The sequence below is a fragment of the Callospermophilus lateralis genome, unplaced genomic scaffold (genome assembly GCF_048772815.1).
Source record: "Callospermophilus lateralis isolate mCalLat2 unplaced genomic scaffold, mCalLat2.hap1 Scaffold_66, whole genome shotgun sequence".
Classification (NCBI taxonomy): domain Eukaryota; kingdom Metazoa; phylum Chordata; class Mammalia; order Rodentia; family Sciuridae; genus Callospermophilus; species Callospermophilus lateralis.
The window spans coordinates 3,496,277-3,518,393 of NW_027514882.1; the positions used below are offsets into that span (position 1 = coordinate 3,496,277).

The following is a 22,117-nucleotide window of genomic DNA, read 5'->3' on the forward strand; positions in this document are numbered from 1 at the left end:
CATTTCTCTGTTCCTGCCATATCTCTGTTAGATCCTTTCATTGATTTATTGATGTTGACATTTCATTTTGGTTTTCTTCAAAATAGTACTTGCCCTATAAAAGCCGGGCAAATGGACTGAAGTTTATATTTAAATAGATTTAAAGATACCAGGGCATTTGAGTATTTATGAAAGAAAGGGAAGGAAGGAGGAAGAGAAGGAAACAAAAGGAAAGGGGAAAGGAAGAGAAAAAGGAAAGTAACTTAGTGCCTCTATAGAACCTCTTTTAATGAGAGTTTTTCATGAATAGGTATTTTGGAATAGATTTTTCTTTATATTCCCACCTAACCCCCAAATAATCCATTACTTACAGATTGTGTGTACCTTTGTGAGTATGTATGTGGTATTGGGCATTGAAGTCAGGGGTCTCTATCAATGGGCTACATCCTCAGCCTTTTTTTTAATATTTCATTTTGAGCCAGGGTTTCACTATGTTACCTAGGTTGGCCTTGAACTTGAAACCTGTCTCTACTTTCCAAGTTACTGGGATTACAGGTGTGCATCACCACACCTGCCAGATCATTCTTTTTGATCTGATCAAATAATTATGAACCCTTGTTTTAGTGGGGAAAATTTTTCTCCTGGTTTTCCCAAGAAATGGCTTGCAGGATAGAATCTGAGAAGCTTCTGGTCCAGAAACTAACTTTATGGACTCTTTCTATGCAAGATCTTTTTGTTGCAATGATTATAACCAAAGAGATATTTGGCCTTTGTAAGTGATAAAACATAACGTGTAGAGATATCATTGACTAGTATGGCAGTATGTATAAACGTGGCTGTATAACCAATGTGATCCTGCAATCTGTAAATGTGGAAAAATAATAATTCATACCTCATTTGAATCAAATGTATGATATATGATATGTCAAAAAAATATCATTGAATTGAAAATGTAAAATTATGAAAGTATGAATAGGAAATATTTTTCTCAGATCTCACCCAGTTTGACAACCACTACTTTTGTGTGTGTGATTCCAGGTTCAGATAAAATTTAGCAAGAATTCTAGTCATTTAATCGTAATTGCCTGAATTCAGGTGGTTTTGTTGTTGTTTTTCAGGACAAAACTGGGTAAAGAACTTCAATTTTGAAGATTACAATTTGAAGCTTTCTTTGAGATGAGAATATTTCACAGTATCTGTGACTGTTGCAAATCTATGACCTAATTAGCAATTAGTATCAAAAGAGGAGGGAATGGGAATGGGGGAAATAGGAAATTGGTTTTGTAGCCTCCTGGCAGGTGGGAAAGCATGAGATAAAAAGAGTACACAGAGGAGAGAAGGCAATCTTGAAAATTTCTCAGAGAATAAGTGGAATGCTAGGATGGTTCTATTTTTCTTTCTAAGATATCAGGGCCTCCATTGCCTGGTAATGTTTCTATTTTTATTTTTTTAACCTCTTTATCTTTCCCTGCAGTCACTATCAGCCTAATACTCATTCACTTATTTACCTGAACTTAAAGGTATGTGCAGAAACACAGGGAACAAGTGGGAATTCTGTGTCCTTTATTTGGAAATAGGTGGTCAGGAAAAAGTCAGGGCTGGCCTTAAGAGATATAGGCTAAGTACATCAACCACATGCATCAGTGGAATACAATATGGGGATAATTCAAAACGCAGAAGGGAGTCCTGGAGATAAAAGAATTTTAAGGGCCCTAAATTTAAAATCATTTAAGTGCCTGCCAGAAGACACCAAGTTAGATGCTGAGGGAAAAGAGTGAGATGAGTGGGACATGCTTCTAGTCTTATGGAGCATGTAGACTGCCCACCAGTGACCAGGAGAGTTCTCTTCCACGTGCCCAAATGCTGTCCATCAGCATGGTCTACTGTGTCATCATTTAAACCTTTCAAGTAGCAAAAAAGGTCTTCCTTTAAATAAATGTTATTCAGAGAGAAGTGCGGAATGTAACTCCCCATAACACAGCATACAGGGAGAGATGCATGGCCTGGAGCCCCCATCATGTTGCTTACATCCACTTTCCAGGATAGGGCACTCAGGAACTTCCTTAGAACCTCCAAAGCACCAAGGAACAAGATCCTGCAACCGTCTATAGTGCTGACTTTGCTAATTACAGACTATGTGACCGTGGAAAAATTATTTCACCTCTTTGGGCTTCATCCATGAAACACAGGTGTGGCCTAAACTACATTTTAAGATAATTCTAGTTTTGAACAGCATGAAAATTGCTAACAATACTTATTTTTACAAAGATTTGGATTTTTTTAAAAAAAAGGGACTGAAAGATTTAGACTGTGATATAAATTACTCCCTGGAATATTTTTTATTTTATACATGCAAAGAAATTAATGTCTAATTGAGAATCTTTAGTTAACAAAACTCATAGGAAATATATTTTGTTAGGAGTTTTTAAAAAAAAAAAATCACTAAAACGTTGCCTTTTAGTCAGCCAGTTTTTTCTTCTTTTTGTGTATGGGTCCTAAAACCTCTGTAACTTTCCTCTTGCCATGCAAGTAAAATACACATTTTTAGTTTTTCTCTCTTTCTTTGGCCACTACTAATAAATACAGGATTCTTCCTGATTTTACAAGTGGACTAGGTCACACATATAATTTTAACCCTCAGTGGAACATTCTGCAGAATCAAGAAAGACCTTGACAGCCTTCAAAGAATGACTTCGTCCCTAGCTGGCAGAGTGGCACATGTAATCCCAGCTGCTATGGAAGCTGAGGCAGGAGGATTGCAAGTTTGAGGCCAGTCTCAGCAATTTAGTGAACCCCTAAGCAACTTAGTGAGACTCTCTCTCAAAAATGAAAAAATAAAATAAAATAACAAGGGAATGTAGATCAATGGTAAAGTGCTCCTGGGTTCAATCCCCAGTATCAAAATAATGACTGCATTCTTGACCCTAAGATGACAAGGGTCAGTGGGTTATCTTTTCATGACAATGTCACATCAAGAAACATTACTTTCTATCCATTTTCTGTACTCATGTCTTTATGGTAAGGGTTTACTTTATCTTGTGATACAAATGCTTGTATCTACTAGAATACAGATATTTTACTGCTATTCTGAAAAAGATCAAGCAGCAAAATTTTCTGACACATTTTCTCCTAATTTTCTTAAAAAATAGGTCTTAAGTCTTTTTTGTTTTTATTCAAGCTTATAATAAAGTAGTTCTTAGTTTAAGAACTTTTACTCTCTGATTCTTCTTTTACCACTTCCATTTGTGCAAAATTAATGTGTATATAAGGGTCTACATTTCCAACCCCCAAAGGCATAATAATGACCATTAAATTTGCAAGATACACAATAACGCTTTCATCCCTCTGTGTCTATTTCACAGCACCCCACCCCCAATTTCTAACTTTGTTAATTAGACCCAATTTGCAGGATACGACTTGACTGAAATTTATAGACACATTGAGACATACACCTCAAGAGAGTGCTTAGCCCAGGCAACCTCTCAAGCTTTTAAAGCAAGACGATCATTTGACAGAAGTGCAGCCCTCTGCAGTAATCACACACATGCAAGTTAAAACTGCTTCATGGCTCCCAGCATCTCTAGGTGTTGCCCTTAACAATGGCTGTCTTCTCACCAGCCTGGCTGTACACATGGGGCTGCACCTGCATGAATTTTTGGTCAATGTTTCTCAGTTTTAGAAATGTAATTTTTGTTCATCCCACTGCTAGTCCCCCATCTTCACCCTCTTTAGGGTGGATCAGTTTCTAGGATTCGTCATCTTGGTTTTGTAATTACATTTCAAACTTTTAGGTGTCTCAGTAGATACTGAAGTTTTTTTTGAAGAAAAATGTCCTTTTACTGTCCTCCTAGAGAAAGCCCCCAGTTCCTCCTCCTGCAAATGATTGCCTAAGGAGTTTTTTTTTTTTCTAAAATGCACTTCTGATCGTATTTTTCCCACTGATGTCCATCAGAGAGTCTGCAATGTCTTCAGGGTAAAGCTTCAACTTCTTTACCCTTCATCTAGAAAAGTGTCCTGTGGTAAAGTGACCAGGGCCTTTGGTATTAGGTATACCTGGCCTTAAATAGTGGCTAGCCCCAGTGTGACCTTGTTCATATTCAGTTTCTTCATTTTCATGATGGAGGGACCAACATTGTCAGAATGTTATTGGGGGTCATTGTATGAGTTGTTAGCTATAAAAGACCGGGCACAAAATAAATGCTCAATAAGGTCAAGTGCTTTTATTCTTACATTTCCCCCTTCGTGTGGTCCCACCTGACCGGGGTGCCCCTCCTCTCACATGCATGCCCTCTTTCCAGTCTGAAGTTCACAGTATCCTGGCCAAGTCCAACTCACCCACACCTCCATAATTATCATTCTGATATTGTTGTGCCACCTTGAAATTCTTTTCCACCTTTTACAGAAACTGTAGGTACCTACTCCCCCTTGAGATAGCAAGTTTTTGATTCCTCCAGAGTTTAATATTTCCTCCTCTGTACTTCCATGATCTTTCACAGAACTTTTTCCTTTTACAGTGTCATTATATTAGTTGATTTTATTTGTCTCCTGAACTCCCAAGAGGACTCTTGTCATATTCATCTTTGAAGCCCTGGAACCCCACTTTTTTCCCAGAAAATGTTGGTTAAATGATCAATGAATGGGCCAGAGAAAGAAAAAATATGGTTTTTAGAAACTGGTGTAGCTGCTGATATAATGCTGCTTTGGGCAGCAATATCACCCACACCCCCTAAATGGGCATAAATGTTAGAGGTAAGAGACTAAATAACTGGTAAATAATAAGAGGCTTGCTTTCTATGAGAAAGTCTTAGAAAATGTGATCAGGTTGAAATGTGTTCAGCTTTCTTTCAGTAAATGGTTACTGTGGCATAGGTATGACTTGAATACCAACACAATGAGAAACAGGCTCAACAGCTAAGCTAATGCTCTTCTGGAGTCTGAAACATTATGCAATTTCAGGGACAAAGGTGAAGTAATGTGACTCCAGTGTTTGGCTTCCCTCTTCCATGCACACAGTAAACAATGACATTCCTTGGGACTTTTCCTTTAACCTCATTATAGATAAATATACAGAGCACAGCACATACCTGCAACTGACAATAATTTAATTCTTCTGCCATTTGTCAGCTATTCCCACCAGAGCATATTGTAGGTCATATGTAAAGTGTCAGACAGAGCATTGATTTATATCTTCTTATCCACTTGATTTATTTTGCTGTGAAAGTACCCTCTTAAAGTACCCCCTTTTAAAATTTAACTAATTTATAGATAACATTTCAATTAAAAATATATTAAAGATGATAGAATGTGATGGTCATTATTACCCTAAGTACATGAATGAAGACATGAAGGATGTGACTCTACTTTCGGTATATGTGTAATATGAATTGTAATGCATGCTGTTGTCATATATCAAATTAAAATATTTAAAAAATGAAAAAAATATTTTTAGTTGTAGATAGACACAATACCTTTATTTTTATTTATTTACTTTTATGTGGTGCTGAGAATCAAACCTAGTACCTCACACATGCTAGGCAAGCACTGTACCACTGAGCCACAACCCAACCCCTACCCCCCCTTACAATTTTTCCAAAGAACATTTCTTTATCTATTCCCATCCATAAACATGAATTTTTTTTTGCCTTAAAAACCTTTTTTGATTCATTAGTCGTAGTTCCACAAATGAATTTCCCTCCCCATATTCAAATTCCTTCTCAGTTTTTTCTGAATAGTTTCTTTTTTTCCTGTAAAACTATACCCAAGCTCAAGAAAATGACCAATATTAGAAATCCAAGTCATCAGGCTGTATGGCAGAGGTACTGGGAAGCTGGGGCATGGGCAGGAACATAAGCACCTCCTTTCTTTCATGATACAGTCATTGCATAAGCCTGGGCAGAAACCTCAGGCAGACTAGGGTCACCTGCTGATCCCTGGGACTGAGGGATTTCTTGTACTATGGGGCATTTACTGCTGAAACTGAGTAAGTCCTGAGCAATTTGGGGCACACGGATCTCACTACCTTCTCCTTATTACTCTCCTCTTTTTTTTTCCTTTTATTTTATTTTTTTCATCTTTCATACATTTGATTCAAGTGAGTTATGCACTTCCATTTTGCCCCCTAATACAAATTGCAGAATCACATCAGTTACACATTCACAATGGTTACATAATGCCATATTAGTGACTGTTGTATTCTGCTGCCTTTCCTATCCCCTACTATCCCCCCTCCCCTCCCCTCCCATCTTCCCTCTCTACCTCATCTGTTGTTGTTCAGTTCTCTCCCTTCCCCCCCTTCCCCTCACAACCTCATATATGTGATTTCGTATAACGATGAGGGTTTCCTTCCGTTTCCATGCAATTTCCCTTCTCTCTCCCTTTCCCTCCCATCACTCATCTCAGTTTAATATTAATCTTTTCCTCATGCTCTTTCCCCCTGTTCAGTTCTTAGTTGCTCTCCTTAAATCAAAGAAGACATTTGGCATTTGTTTTTTAAGGATTGGCTAGCTTCACTTAGCATAATCTGTTCTAATGCCATCCATTTCCCTGCAAATTCCACGATTTTGTCATTTTTTAGTGCTGCATAATACTCCATTGTGTATAGATGCCACATTTTTTTTATCCATTCATCTATTGAGGGGCATCTAGGTTGGTCCCACAGTCTAGCTATTGTGAATTGTGCTGCTATGATCATTGATGTGGCAGTATCCCTATAGTATGCTCTTTTAAGGTCCTCAGGGAATAGTCCGAGGAGGGCGATAGCTGGGTCAAATGGTGGTTCCATTCCCAGCTTTCCCAGGAATCTCCATACTGCTTTCCATATTGGCCGCACCAATTTGCAGTCCCACCAGCAATGTACAAGTGTACCCTTTTCCCCACATCCTCACCAGCACTTATTGTTGTTTGACTTCCTAATGGCTGCCAATCTTACTGGAGTGAGATGGTATCTTAAGGTGGTTTTGATTTGCATTTCTCTGACTGCTAGAGATGGTGAGCATTTTTTCATGTACTTATTGATTGACTGTATGTCCTCTTCTGAGAAGTGTCTGTTCAGGTCCTTGGCCCATTTGTTGATTGGGTTATTTGTTATCTTATTGTTTAATTTTTTGAGTTCTTTGTATATTCTGAAAATTGAGCCTCATTCCTTTGAGAGTATGTACTGATCCTCACTTCTTCCTGATTCTAGCTGTATCCAAATATTCAAAGATCTTGAGCATCACATCTCTTAGAGAGAGGCCTACTTAAAATAAATGTTATCAGGTGAAAGTGGAGGGCAGCAAGCAATTAGGGTTGGCACAGGTGATATCCAACCCTAATTGCTTGGTCATTGCTGTGTAGAGTGAGGTGTTCATTGTTTCTTGCATATTCTGTGAGAGAGTACTGCAAATACAATTCTGCACCAAGCTTTTTTTTTAAGTTTAATAAAGTATCTTAGGTTCTTTTTATAACCTTCTGTGGAGATAATGATCTACCATATTCCTATTATCTGATGTGTGTTGTGTGCAATAATGTATTTAACTCTGTTGGTAGTCTCATGGATCTTTTCTGACATTTTACCACTACCAGTAACGTTGTAAGCATCCCTGTACCTGAACATCTTTGTGTTTCTTTGTGAATATATTCATTGAATGAATTCTTAGCTATGAAACTGAATTTAAGACTTTCATTGCCAAACTGTCTCCTAAAAAACACTACATCCATTCCAAGTTCATCAATAGCATAAGAAATTCTAGAATATGGACTGGGGATGTAGCTCAATGGTAGAGTACTTGTCTAATATGTGTGAGGCCTTAGGTTCCATTCCCAGCACTAAAAAACAAAACAAAACAAAACAAAACAAAAAAACCAAATCTTGTATTCCTAGACAAACATTCGCAAGTGATATATTTTGCCAACCTCATCTTAAACAAAGTTGATCACTTTTTCATCTGTTTGGTGGCTACTTTCAACACCCCCACACACACCTCCATTGAGAAGCTCATTAAAATAGTTATCTTTTGAGGCTTCAACATTGTATTAATATGTTAATGTTCTGGGTATATTAAGAAAATGAATTCCCCTTTTTGGTAAGTTTTATTTTGTTCTAATTTAACTTTCATTTAATGTAGTGCTTTTATTTAAACAATATTTTTGCAATAAAATTGATGTTGTTCAGGTGGTATCTTGACACCCCTTGGTATCTTTTATCCTGTATCACTAAGAAGATTCTCAATAAATATTTTTTGAATGAACAGACAATGAATGCATAAATAAGTGAATGATATAATTTACTTTTTATTATTCCTCCTCATATTATAATAGGGATTTGGAAAACGAATGCCAAAATGTATATTTTAACAAAATTTTATGGCAAGTTATCTTAGGGTACGAATTTTGCATTTTGGCAATATGGTATCTCTCTCACATAGCACAGTACTGGCATATAGGAGATATATGTGGAGAATAATGAGATAAATAATAAATTATTTGAAGTTTATCTTTCTGGCCAATGGCATACTTTTCTAGAAGTGGTAGCCTGCAAATGAGCCCAGACAAGAAAGAGCTGTTTTTTTATTAGGCCCAGAATTTCAACTCAGTATCACTGAAGCCTCCTACTTATTTCGTTGTTTCCAAGTAAATTAAACAGGAGTGTTAAAAAGAAGAGAAGAATGATTATGACCATTAATCTAGAACCAGGAACCATGTTTAATTGAATTTATAATGTTTATAATATTGTTATGTTTGAAAGGTTAAAAATTTCCTAGAGAAAACAACTATTATTACTGCTTGCCAAAGTGCTCATAAAATGGCCTGATTGCTGAGAACAGAAAACAAACCAAATCAAAATAAAATCAGCCAAATAGCAACAGAAATAAATGTGCCTTAGTATAGTTGGATGATTACCAGATCAGCTCTCCACAGACCACCATCCTTCATGGTAAGGATGCACTTTTCAGGACAAGCAAATTATTTTTAGGGGACATTCAGAAAATAGCAGCCCCTTCAGAATGTCAGTTTCTTGGGTCATTTGGGGTCTTAGGAAAATCCTCTTGTTGGTGCACTGGATCACACATGCATTATGTAACTCCTTGCAACCTAATAGCTGAGCCCATGTTTTCATAGCTATTAAAATATGCCACAAACCAAACCACCTGTGAGGCGCCAACTCAGCAAATGTGCCTATGCAAAAAGCAGTCATAAAAATACAGAAAATGAAGATGAAAGAAGCCTAAATTGCAATCTACAGGTCATGCATTTGATGCCATGAGGCACAAGAAGAAAAGTATAACATCTAAGTTGGAGGAAGATGGCAGCAAGGGGTCTTGGCATTGAAGCCCACGACTGTGTGAGAGGGCCATAGAATGTGGAATGAGTCAGAACAACTACTGTGGGTCCCCTGTTGGAAAAACTGTAGTTATGAATAATTATGTGCAAGCACGAGGAGAAATGCCAGACAGGAGAATCTATGCTTAATGTGAAAACTGCATTTTCTTTTTCAGAACCTCAATATACAGTCTTTTTTATAAAATGTGAAAATGTTTCTGGAGGAAAGATTATCAGAGTTGCATTTTAACATCTTGTTACCTTTTTGTTACATTTAAAGGAACATGACTTTTCAAAGCGAAATACTACCCTTTTTACCTTCCCTCTCTCTCTCTTCTACCTCTCCCCCCTTCTCCTCCTCTTTATATGACAGCATTGAGTAGCTCTAAACGTTATAATTGAAATTAGACCCTGTGGAATAAAATGAATGGTAGTTTTTTCCTCAAAGGCCCCTTGTTCTAACAGATTTTATCTGGTATTCTTTGTTAAAAAGGTGGTAATGTGACTATAAGAGCTTCCACTACTGGAGGAATCCAAGAAATTATAGATCAGTAGCATTGATGTTGAGTATTATGGATCTCTCTCTCTCTCTCTCTCTCTCTCTCTCTCTCTCTCTCTCTCTCTCTCTCTCTCTCTCCCTCATATTTTTTTCTGTATTTTACACTCTTAGCTTGAATTCCCTAGACATACCTTTTATGCTAACAATTTATGGGGAGGTGGAGTGATACAATCCCAAGAAAGCAAAAGTGGATTGAAGGTGAGAGGACTAACTGTGGGGAAGATGAGAGAGTAAATAAAGACAGTGTACTATACGCTTGTCACATGTTCACAGAAAACACCACTCACTAGTTGCTAAGTTACAAGAGGCATAGCCTGTGAAGCTACATAAAACCACTGTGTCTTAGAACATGTCGTATGGGGGAGAGACAGGGAGCACTTTTTCTGCCCACATGTTTTATGTCTCTCATTGGTCAAAGTTTGCTCCATGGGCTCTCATACTCCTAGAGCCACCCACAAGTGCCTGCAGAACCAGAGCCTGCATGTATCCTGCTTGTTGCTGGATGGTTCCTGTTGAGTCAGAGATGGTTGCCCAGACCAGGCCCTTCACCTCCAGGATGCACAGGCAAAGAGGACAAGAATAATGCAGGGATGACTAAGGCTTTATTAAGACTTCCCTGACCAGGAAACTGGGGAAAGTAGATTATGCCCAAGGGGTGGGTTGGGCACAGCTGATCTAGGAAGGACATACACAGGGACTGTATACTCACATCAGGTTCACTGACAGAATAAGAATGGATCAGACCAGAGAATTGTTAAATTGCACTTTTCTAATATCTCTAATGTAGTGCTGTACACTAATGCAGGGTCTTCTGTTGCTTGAGAACCTTATTTGTAGTGGGTGTCGGACATCATCTTTTTGAATGCTCACAACCTGATGGACTCCAATGTAGTACAGATGAGAAAACTGAGACCCAAATAGGATGATGCACTTGCATGTGTTTGCAAAGCTAGAATTTGAAACTAGGTCTTTTTATTTCCAAAGTCATTTGTCTCCTCACTGGAAAATCAGCATCCTTTTTACTATTCCTGCTAGAAAGCATGGATCCTTGCCAGAGATAATATTGATAAGGGGAGTTCTCTTTTACTGTGTCACACTTACAGCAAAATCTCAACTTTTATTTTTGTGTTTCATGTACATGACAAAAGTTTCAGACTTTTTAAAATTTATGTGAATAGTTGTATGTGTGTGTGTACAGGCAGACAGACAAAAATTTTTGAGGTGAATTTTTCAATTCTCCAAGTAATGACAGAATGGAATGACAGAGTTGGATGAGCAGAATGTTTGATGCCAACATATGTTTTGACATACACTGTTCATAATACTAGTTTCAGCAAAATAAAGAAATTATTTGTGCTATGGAAGAGCTCCTTTGGGCAGAACAGAGTCGACTTGCTACCATTGTTGAAGCAGGCTGAACACATTCAACAAGATGATTGTGTCTACTTCTTATGGGTTTTGTTTCTAGTATATCATTTTGACCTCAGGTAATAATTCTCTGCAGCCGAGCTGGAATTAAATCCCATTGCTCATAATCAGGGGGATGGATATTTTTATTACCAAAATGCCATCAATGCCATGGAGTTCATATCTGTACATGCAACAGGAATAGCAAAGGAAGGTTGAAGCAGGTGTTATTTTTGTGTGTTTATTAATTGCATGTTTCTGTTATATTAACTATTTTTTAAAACTGCACCTGAAAATGTGTTGTAATGGAATATGAAATTTTAAAAGTTATCATACCACTGAATAAAGTTCTATGAATGGTTTTGAGACGTCATATTCTGAATTTCAACTTACAGATGTGTTGAATCATTGCAAAAGGTATTTAGGCCAGTACTTTCCAAAATGGCACACATTGATAATTACATTTCTAATGAAAAGGATAGTAAATAAAGGATGTGGCTTGTGTTCAGTCTTCCCTTGTATGGGTCAGCTTATCATTAATCTAATGCTGAGATAATTAACTCATAAAAAGGTTTATTTAGCTTATGGTTTTGGAGGTTCCAATCCAGGACCAAGTTGTCCGATTCAGGCCTTTGGCAGGAATGCTGGGCAGCAATGTTGAGGAGCACATTTTTTGGAGTAAAACTGTTTACACCATAAGTCAGCAAACAAAAAAGAAAGATAGAAGGACCAGGGACCCACAATCTGTCTTAAGGGCTAAGGACCTCCCACTAGATCCTACATCCTAAAGGTTTCACCACCTCCCAAAGCACCCCCTGGGAACCAAGCCACAGTGACACAGAAACCACTAAACATCTAAACTAGCATCCCACTACTTGAAGCAAAGACTGAGGAAAGTCGGTATTTTGGTTCACTAATGATTCCCATGCCTTCGCACACTATTGGGAAGTCTAATGTATGCTAATAAACTTAGTTACTTTCATCTTTAAAGGTTTTACCTTTAATACTGGAGTGAGTTCTAAATGTGTCTGGCCCCTTATTACAATTGTATGATTTTGTTTTTGCTTGTTCATTTATTTTTTTGTACCAGGGATTAAGCCCAGGGACACTCAACCACTGAGCCACATCCCCAGCCCTTTTTATTTTTATTTTTTTAAATTTTGACACAGGGTCTCACTAGATTACTTACAGTCTTGCTGGCTCAGCCTCCTGAGCCACTGGGGTTACAGGCATGCACTGCCATGCCAAGCTACAAATTACAATTTTAAGACTTAATTATTAATATTTTCTCTTAAAGTAAAATAAGTCATGTATTATTGGGGAAGGTGAAAACAAGCACTATAAGAATTGCACATTGAAAATAATAATGTTTTCTTTTCTTTTTTTTTTAACTGTGGAAGGTAAGAAAAAAGTCAAAATGAAGAATAGGGAAGTAGAAGAAAGAAGGATTGTAAATTGGAGCCTCTAAGACATATCACCCAAAAACCCTCAAGTCTGTGTTCTGATGTGTACTGAGTCTATGGTTCCCAGACTTTGGAATTTCAAAATAAAAAATTATAGAGCCCAACATGAAATTACCTCCTCTTGATTTTTTTGCCAAATAAAGCTATTTTCAACAGAGCAATTACCACATTCTAAAGCCATACTTACTTGTAGTAGATCCTACATACTACATACATTTAATATCATAAAATAGTAAGAACCCAAAGAGCCATCATCCTCCATAGGGATGTGCAGAAACCTTTGATGCTGGCAAATGTGTTGCCTTGGCCTTATTATTGTTACTTTAAATTTCACTAAGAGCCAGTAAAACTTTGTTTTAGAATACCATATGCCCATTTTGTTTGGAAATGACCATGGCAGTGTCATCCATAAGGGCATGGGGGTTATTTCATATCCTCTCAAAAATTACTTCTGTGCAAAACAGCAGCTATTAAACATGACATAACCCAGCTTTGGATGACAATTTTTTATTAACCAACTATTTGTGTACCGGGCACTTTGACAGGAATACAGAGGTGAATAACATAGTCACAATTCTTACTTGACACTATAGTAAAGAAAGAAACATTAAACAAAATGTTTGACTGAAATGCCTTAAGTACCATGAAGGCAAAATACAAGGTTCTGTAAGAGAATGAAACCAAATTAGAAATAAGCCTTAAACAGAAACCCAATGGGATGGCCCTGTGCTTTTCCTATGTTTAAAGCACTTTTTGTTTATCTTTAAGAGGCACTATCTCTGGGCAGATAGACGCTGAAGGGCTGTCCACTCTGCTGGATGAACTAGAAAGTGGCACCTCTTCTCACATTGAAACATCCCTGCCCACTGGAGCACTGGTTAGGTGCATGGAGCATGACTACAGAAGGATTTTGAGGAAGGAAACAACAGGATTGAATCTGCATTGTAACCTTACTTAATAGTTCAGAGGTGTTAGATAGGACTAAACTCTTTTCATCCATTTGCTTGAAAGAAGCAGAAGATATATCAAGCATTTGAAACTTATCAATATATTCACTGGGTGAAAATCTTTATTAGGTAGGTAAGTCCTAAAGACTGTTATAAATAGGAGCTTTTATTCCTCCAGCACCTCAGGCAAAACTGATTGGTTCAGGACTAAATTACCAAGATGAATATTCCTTTCTGTGATTCATTTTCTCTTCTTTCAACATTTGAGTTCCACTGTTTTATATTCAATCTAGAACTTGCTCAATCCTCTCTGGTTTTGCTTATGAAATTTGGGCAAACCTAATTAAATAGATGTGACAGTCATTTGTTTCTGCGTTTAAAAAATATTGTTATTTTATATTAAGTTATTGATCTGTGAAGAGGAAAGCATTTTTACATTAATAAATGTTGTTATTAATGAAATGAGCTCAATCCTGTCATAATATGGTAAACAGCAAAAATATGCTTTATGGGATGCTGTGATGTCTCACAAATGGACAGCTAGGCTTTCCAAAACACTTGTGTCTTTAAGGTGGGTTTGCTTTTAAGTTCAAGCAATTGAGTTGGCTTCCTATCTTATTATATACAAAGCTACTTGTAACCTAGATGAATATTGGCAGTTTGTCTCAGGGAAAAGAGAACAACTTGGCTCAGCCCTTAATCATTTATCTTTAAAGTAGCTATCACAGACCAGTTTCAAAATGATCCTTAATAAATGTTTAAGAACATAATTAGGCCCATTAAATTAGACAAAGTGTAATGAAGGGAGTGGGGAAATAGGAAAGGCAGTAGAATTAATCAGACATAATTTTCCTATTCTTCCATATGAATACACAACCAGGGTAAGGCCACATCATGTACAACCACAAGAATCGGATCCTAATTAGAATAAGTTATACTCCATGTATGTACAAGATGTCAAAATACACTCTGCTGTTATATATATCTAAAAAGAAATAATAATAATAATAATAATAATAATAATAATAATAATAATGAACATAATTGGGTTTTGTAGCTACTTGACATCTAACTGTAATCAGTGTAAAATGCATTCCACCATATTTTGTGGAAATTCATAGTGGAAACTAATGCTCATATATTCATTTTAGATAATTAATTTCTAACTAGAAAAATTCTTAAAGAAATACTGCCCTTTTCATTTTAGTGGCACTGAGCATCTAACTGTAGTTACAAGGGGAAAAAAAAAAACTCCATCTTTCTTTCTATTTTACTTTATCAGGCCTTAACAATTTTATGATTTTCATTTTTTTATCTCTTCATCAGTATTATTATCCTTTATGGGGGTTTCTCCTGTGTGCCAAGTATTGTGATAGAACTTAGCAAACAACATCTTTAATTCTTTCAATAACCAGCAGAGTTATTATTCCTATTTAACAAATACAGAAAATAAAGCTCAAAGAAGTTAAGGAATATCCTTGAATTTTCACCAAAATTCACTTTAATCAAGAAATTTATAACTATTGTTTTTGTTTAAATAAATATGAAAATTTCTTAGGCAAGTACATTTAGGTCTGTCCATGGGTTTTAAATAATCCTGAGCAATGTGACAGTGGAAAGAGCATTCCAGTTAGAATGAGAAAGCTTGAGTTTGGCACTCCTGCCACTTAAGAGCTGTGTAACTTTGGATAAATAATAAAAACATCCTCTGGGCCTCAGTCTCCCATAGGAAGGTGAAGGGTTGAACAAGATGCACACTGGTATCCCTTCAATGTTTGATTCCAAAATTTTTAAAAGGAATTGATGACGGTCCTTTTTGTATACTGATAAATCACCTTTCTCTGGAACAGTTTCTCCTAATAAGCTGACCACAGGAGATTTAATAACCTTAGAGGGATGGTCATAATATGGTTAGTAGATTCAAAGATAATTTTGTGTGGAAGACCAGGCAAATCTACCTACATATGCATCATTCCATCATCATGCCAAATGACCTTGACTCCTTAAACATCTCAATTTGAGTTGTAGACATCTCTGAAATATTTGGGGTATATCTGGACCATGTTAATCTCCAATGCAAGCAGAGAATGTTTCATCATCACCCTAATAGCTGTGTCCAAACCACTGGGTAAGAAGTGAATAATGGATTTATTATCTTGTGATTCCCTTGTAAATTCAGCCTTCGAGATCGGGCCTCTTAAAAGTCATGGATGATTAGAGTAAAATGTTTACTTCTCAGTGACACTGTTTTCATATTTGGCTGTTAGCATTATTATTCAGCTATAATGATTTCCTTTGCATTGCCAACTATTTTTTTTCTATATTAAAAGAAGGAGGGAGTGCTTGCTGAAGTCCGAAGTAAATGTGGGATTAATTTCTGGACCTAGGTTCTGGTTCTGACCCAGGAAATAAATTAAGAGCACTTCAAGGACTGGGTCTTGGCCACCATATCGGAGAATCACCTTGTACCAAAGGCTTTGGCTAAATTCAGAAAATGATTAAAAGTGGGGTCCACAAGTGTCTATCCTTGGTGTAGGGACACACACATCTTTGAAGGTCAGACAAGGAGGAAGCTCCCTGCTCCACTTAGCAGTCTCTTCTCCTTCAGAGGCTCCCTGCAGCAGAGGACACGAAGGAACCAAGTCTTAACCTGCAAGCCGCCCAGGAAGCTGGCTCTCTTGCTGAATTCAGCGCTTGCTAGGAGAGAGCAGTCCTTTGAGTTTTCTAAATCCGGTCCACATTTTGCTGAGAGCTCAGGCACTGCGAACAAGAGAAGCCTCTGAGGGCTGGTTTCTGATGTCGCACTAGGCACGATAAGAATGCCATTGACGTCAGCAGAGTCATCATCAGGAAGAATGGCACCCCAGCTCTCAAAACCACACCAAGCAATTGCAGTGCTTTTGAAAATTAAAAGCCGGTGCTAGCGAATAGTGGGTGGGGAGGGAAAGAAGCAAAGGGGAAGCAATAGTTCCAACGGAACTCTTCTTTCTTTTGTGTATTTTCTGAACTTAAAAAAAAAAACACAAAAACAAAACATGCACTCACAGTTTGCTGCAGTGGCTCTTTTGCCTAAATTGCGGGTGGTGGGTGTAAGAGGGGAGGGGAGGGAAAAAAGAATATTTAATTTTGCTAACCTTTTTGAATTCAGATAAAATAAACTGTGCCACCCAGGTGCTGGACAGAGGCCCTAAGCCACAGGAGAAAATATAAGCCACTGAGGATGAAATTGCTGAACTAAAACTGATAGGCTTTAAATGTGTGTTGATGAATAGAGGACCAGGGGAAAATTAAACACTTCAAAGGAGCTGCTACAAAGCAACACAGCCCCAAATGCACATTACTGAGGATTCTTGAGAGAGAGAGAGAGAGAGAGAGAGAGAGAGAGAGAGAGAGAGAGAGAGAGAGAATATGAATGTGTGTGTGTGTGTGTCTGAGAAAATGACAAAGTTGTGGGTTTGGGAAGGGATACTGCCCCTGTGTTATGATTTCAGCTTTGAGAGGCGGCTGGCTCCAAGAACATCATCTCCAGCTGTAATTCAAAAAGGTTACCTAGACTGGAAAATGTCTTGGAGGTTAGGAAGTCTGAAAATGATTCTTTAGTGTAAATTGCCCTGGCTTTCAAATTCCATAATTAATCTAATCTTTTCATTCTCTTTCCTTCTCCCAATTGTTCCAGCGGCTCTGTCTTCACTCCCTGCCACCCCCCCTCAGCAATATTAAAACCACACAGAATAGACTTGATGATATCAGCTGTGCTTCATGCTTTATTTTACAGCATCGATTGGCAGCTTCCAAACCCCATAAAATCTTTTGCTGATGTGATTTTCATATCCTTATCCTTCAGTTATACCAGAAAGAATTATTTCTGAGTTGTGGAAATGTTAGCAGGAAAACAAAAGAACATATGCACATAAAACAAAGTCTGGCAGGAAATGTGGATTTAATAAATTGCATTATGTAAAACTCTTATTTCAAATGGACTGGTATGAGAAGCAGCCACGTGAGAAAGACATGTAGTCATGGAGTCTCTTTTTCAAGACCTGTTTCTGAAAAGGAAGAAATGTTAAACAACTTCTCCTTCAAAAACATAAATCACAATTAAGGTAAAACCCCCTCCTTCATCCCATTTGATCTTGAAATATAGCAAAGGTTACATTAAATGGGCTTCTTGTGATGCAGTAAATAAAAGGGGAAGGGGTTTTGCAAAGTACATTTACTATGTTCATGTAACCTGTCCTGGTTAGTGTGATGGTGAAAGACGAGTTATTATCCATGTAGGAATTTTGGTTGTGCTTGCTTAAAGGATACAGGTAAATCTCTAACTTGGCTCACATTAGCTAATTTTTGTTTTCCTTTGTTGTTCATTTTATTTTGTCTTTGCTTTTTTTTGAAATTTTGCTTTGTCCATTTCATAAATGGAATCTTCCTTACTTACTTACTTACTTCTTCCTTACTTCTTTCTTCCCTTCCTCCTTGTTCCCTCTTTTTCTACCCCCACCTTCTTATATAGTCATAAAAGGAAAGGATTCTGAATGTGAGTCCTGGGATCTGATAGGGTCCTGAATGGTGCATCACAGTCTCAGAGCCCCTGGCTCTCAATGTATGAATATTTGGGTTGCTCTATTGTGCTGATGAGGTCAGAACAATTAAGCAGGGACAGAGCCTCCTGCAAGACTCCTTGCCCCACCAAAGATTAAAGAGAACAAAACAAAACAAAAAAACCCAAAAATGTCCTGACTTAAATTTAATGCTGTCACCACAATAAGGACCAACTGTTTCTTTTCCCTTCACCACTTTGTCCTGTGCCTTGATGCCAGTGTTCTGAACCATCTCCCTGAGTTCCTGTCAGTGTCTGCCATCTCCAATCCCATCAAGATGGAAAATACAAAATGCAAAAATACAAAAGCATTCCCTCCTTCCTCCTCCCTGGCATTCTTTTTGTCTCCCAATTTCCCTCCCTCATTCCTGGAACACTCCCAGGCTACAGTTGGTGGAGATGCCCTGGTGATGTTGAGGTGCTCTCTGCTCCAGGCACCCCAACAGGAAGCCCAGAAGTCCCCAGAGTCTGGATATGTCTGTAATCAGGCTCAGGTCCACTGAACACTAATTTGTATCAGGAAACTCTGAGATTGATGAAGGATGGGAATTAGCAAATGGGGCTGGCAGTTGGCTGACAAAAGTTTTAGGAAGAGGATCATTTAGAAAAGGAAAAAAAGAATGTAATCCTTTTCAGGTGTGTTAATTTCCTTTATGGACAGAATTACCACAGACATAGGGGTTGCAAGAGACGTTTTTTCAAGTTTGTCTTTGCCTGAGGGTCTGCCCTTACTTTATAGGAGGAGGCAAGGATAAGTGCATTGAATTTGATTATGGACACCATCTAACCCTGGCTTAATGAGCCATGGAAACAAAACAGCTCAAACTCCTATAACTGTTGTAACCCAACACTAGAAGTATTGAGAGCACTGTGGCTTTGGTCACACATGTTTGTACTATAGGCTCTGCCTCAGCGTTTGAACTTAGTTCTTCTTGTAGCAGGCAAACATCTCTTAGAATTAAGTGGAAAAGAAAAATAGTGAAGTGCGATTCATCAATAAACCACGATTAATATATAAATAAGGAAGCACAGACCTAGAAAGAAATGTTTACTTAAAGATAGACCCTTTTCAGAGCAAAAGCAGAGCCTGGGTTCTGGAAAAGTTGTTCCTTCTTGATTATATTTTCCAAAAGTTATAAAGGTTATGCATTAATGAATTGACTGTTTTAGAAATATCAGAGTACATTCAAGACAAGACCATGTCCATTAAACAGTGCTGCCTTTTTCCATTGTTACCTTATGTGCATGTATGAATATGTAACAACAAATCACACGATTATGTACAATTATAAAGCACCAAAATATGTGGGAAAATAAACAAATAAAAGTATACAGTAGAGTATGGTGAGGAGTTGAAAGTGTATTTTAAGGGTAGGAAGTGTAGTTGGGTTAGGAATTTTATTTTGTTGTATGATAGCCCACCAATTCTCCTCCTTGATCCCTTCCACAAATCTACCCCCAAAATAAAACCCAAAAGCCCTGATCTGTAATTTTTGCCCATTCCCATTCCTCTGGTGTAAATATTCCTACCATGGCCGATTATAAGGTACTACTGATTTAAGAATTCTTCTGTAAAAATCTTGAACATTTACCAGTTGACAAGATACAGATCTGGGTGGCATAACCACTCTAGCAGCAATTCTGTAATTCTCAAATAAATAATAGGACCAATAAATCATGTAGGTACTATAAGGAGGAAGATAAGAGCTGGGATGTAGTTCAGTGGTAAAGCAGTTGCCTAGAATGTATGAGGCCCTGTATTCAATCCCCAGCACCATCACTAAAAAAAAGAAAAAGAAAAAGAAAAAAAAAAGAAGAAGAAAAAAAGATCTTGAGAATTAGCCTAGACAGGAGATGCTTCATTGAAAAAGTAAGGTTTAAATTAGGACATAGAGATAGAAAATGTAAATAGATAAATAGGAGCAGACACCCCAAATGTGATGTACAGATGTTGAATCATATGTAAGTGGGTCAGTCCTGTAGCAAAGGGTCCATCTGAATGAGACCTTAGCAGGTATATAGACCTCAAAGCCTTGGCCTAACTGAGATATTTGGGACATTAATTTTAAGTCAACAGGCAGTGTTTGAACAGAGATGGGCATAGGATATTTTGGCAAATGCAGTTTTCCTAGGAAGATTTATCTGCTAATAAATTGAATAATGAGTAGCACTGAGTCTCCAAAGTAGACTAATTTGCAAATAAGTCCTGGCTTGTATAAGTGAGAGTATTTCAACTCGGCAGCAGTTTTGGAATTTTATAGCTCCTGGGTTGAGAAATGGAATCCCAGAATGTTGGGTACAGGTACCAGGAAACCAAAGAAATAATAGGGACTAAATATAGGGAAATTAAGTTCAGATGAAGAAGTTGACACATAAAGCCACTGTGTACTGTAAAGTATTTTTATTGGTATTTAGTCTTACCATTATTGTTGCTAATGATTATACTGAAAAATTACCAACTGCTGTTAATTATTTAAAACTAGGTGCCTTAAGCAACCTTTCATCTTGCAAAGTGCTGTTTTTCTTTGAACTAAAAAATAAATAAATAAATGAATAAATAAACTTGTTTGAAACATGGAAACTTGGAATGGGTCTATCTCAGCAGCATGTGTGAAATCCTTCTTGTTCCTGTTGTCTTTCCTGCCTTTACACTTTGTCACTCCCCACCCCCAGCCCTGCCAGTTTTTGTGCCTGTCAGACCAGCTCTCCTCTTTCTCCCACCTCTGCCTGGCTGCAGAGTCATCATCTGAGCAGCTCTGTGTTGGTATCTCCTTTCGACAGAATTCCTGTGCCCGTGTGGTACGTGCAGAGCATCTTCCTTTTGACCCTCTTAAAACATACTCGGAGGGGTGTTTCCTTCACACATTGCTTTAGAATTAAATAATAGGGCAGTTGTGGGTTCCTTTTATTGCCATGATGCTGATTCTTAAAAGCACTCAAGAGTGAAAAAGAAAGGAAAGGTAGTAAAATGCACGTACCTAGATATTCATGGAGCACGTTTGCACATGTTCTCGGTGAATGTTATTTTAAAAATCTGTCTGTGCAAGTCTGAGCTGGGACAAGTTCGATAAATCAGGGTTAAAAGGCAAAAACATGTTCGTCACCTTCATCATTCAATGTAAATTGCATGCAGCATATGCATTGTACAAATCTGAAGGATGAGCTTTCGGAACATTATTACTTTTTGTTTTCTCTGATTATACAATGAGAGATTGTACATAGCTTTAGCCACTTCAATATCTTGAACATTCTTCCTCAAAACACTATATTGTAGTATTACTTATGTAATCATAGATTGTGGCTTTATACAATACTATGATAAAAATGTTCAGCAAAATGTGTGGGTTTCCTGAGGAGTAAACCGTGACAAGTAAGGTCAGGGTGTTCCACCAAACTTATATATGGTAGTAACAGTTAATAGTAGCCTAATTACCAGACTTTCTTCAGTATACATGTTCCATTTGGAAAACATAACATGCACATAGCTTAGTTGTAAACAACAATATACATGCTATCAATAACTCAGACCTCAATCCCCTAGTGACCCTTTCATCTGGAACATAGATTGACATAAAGAAGGAATCAAATGAGGTCTTTGTATGCCCCAAATGTTCACAATGGTCACCCACTAAAGATAATATACCACATTAATCTGAGAAAGGAATGTCCATATTTTAGTAATGATTCATGCCAGCTGGATATTGTGCTGCCAAGACTTCCAAATGTTTGCATACATTTATATTTTGCTTAACAAAATGTCATGAATCTTTTTCTGCCTCAACATATACTTCTTTGAATTTTTGTTTGTAGTCCTTTATGGTCTAGCATTTATTTAACCAATAGACTTGAACCTTTATACCATCTT

The 22,117-nt window shown here is 37.5% G+C and overlaps 1 protein-coding gene across 1 annotated transcript in view; it reads left to right on the forward strand.

Annotated features, from left to right (window-relative positions):
• Positions 1-12,755, forward strand: part of LOC143386883 (3',5'-cyclic-AMP phosphodiesterase 4D-like) — a 144,208-nt gene extending 131,453 nt beyond the window's left edge. Inside the window, exon 8 of the mRNA XM_077108397.1 lies at positions 12,646-12,755. Within this exon, the coding sequence (XP_076964512.1) occupies positions 12,646-12,713 (68 nt within the window). The 3' untranslated portion in view covers positions 12,714-12,755. The remainder of the gene's footprint in view (positions 1-12,645) is intronic.
• Positions 12,756-22,117: the final 9,362 nt, after the last annotated feature.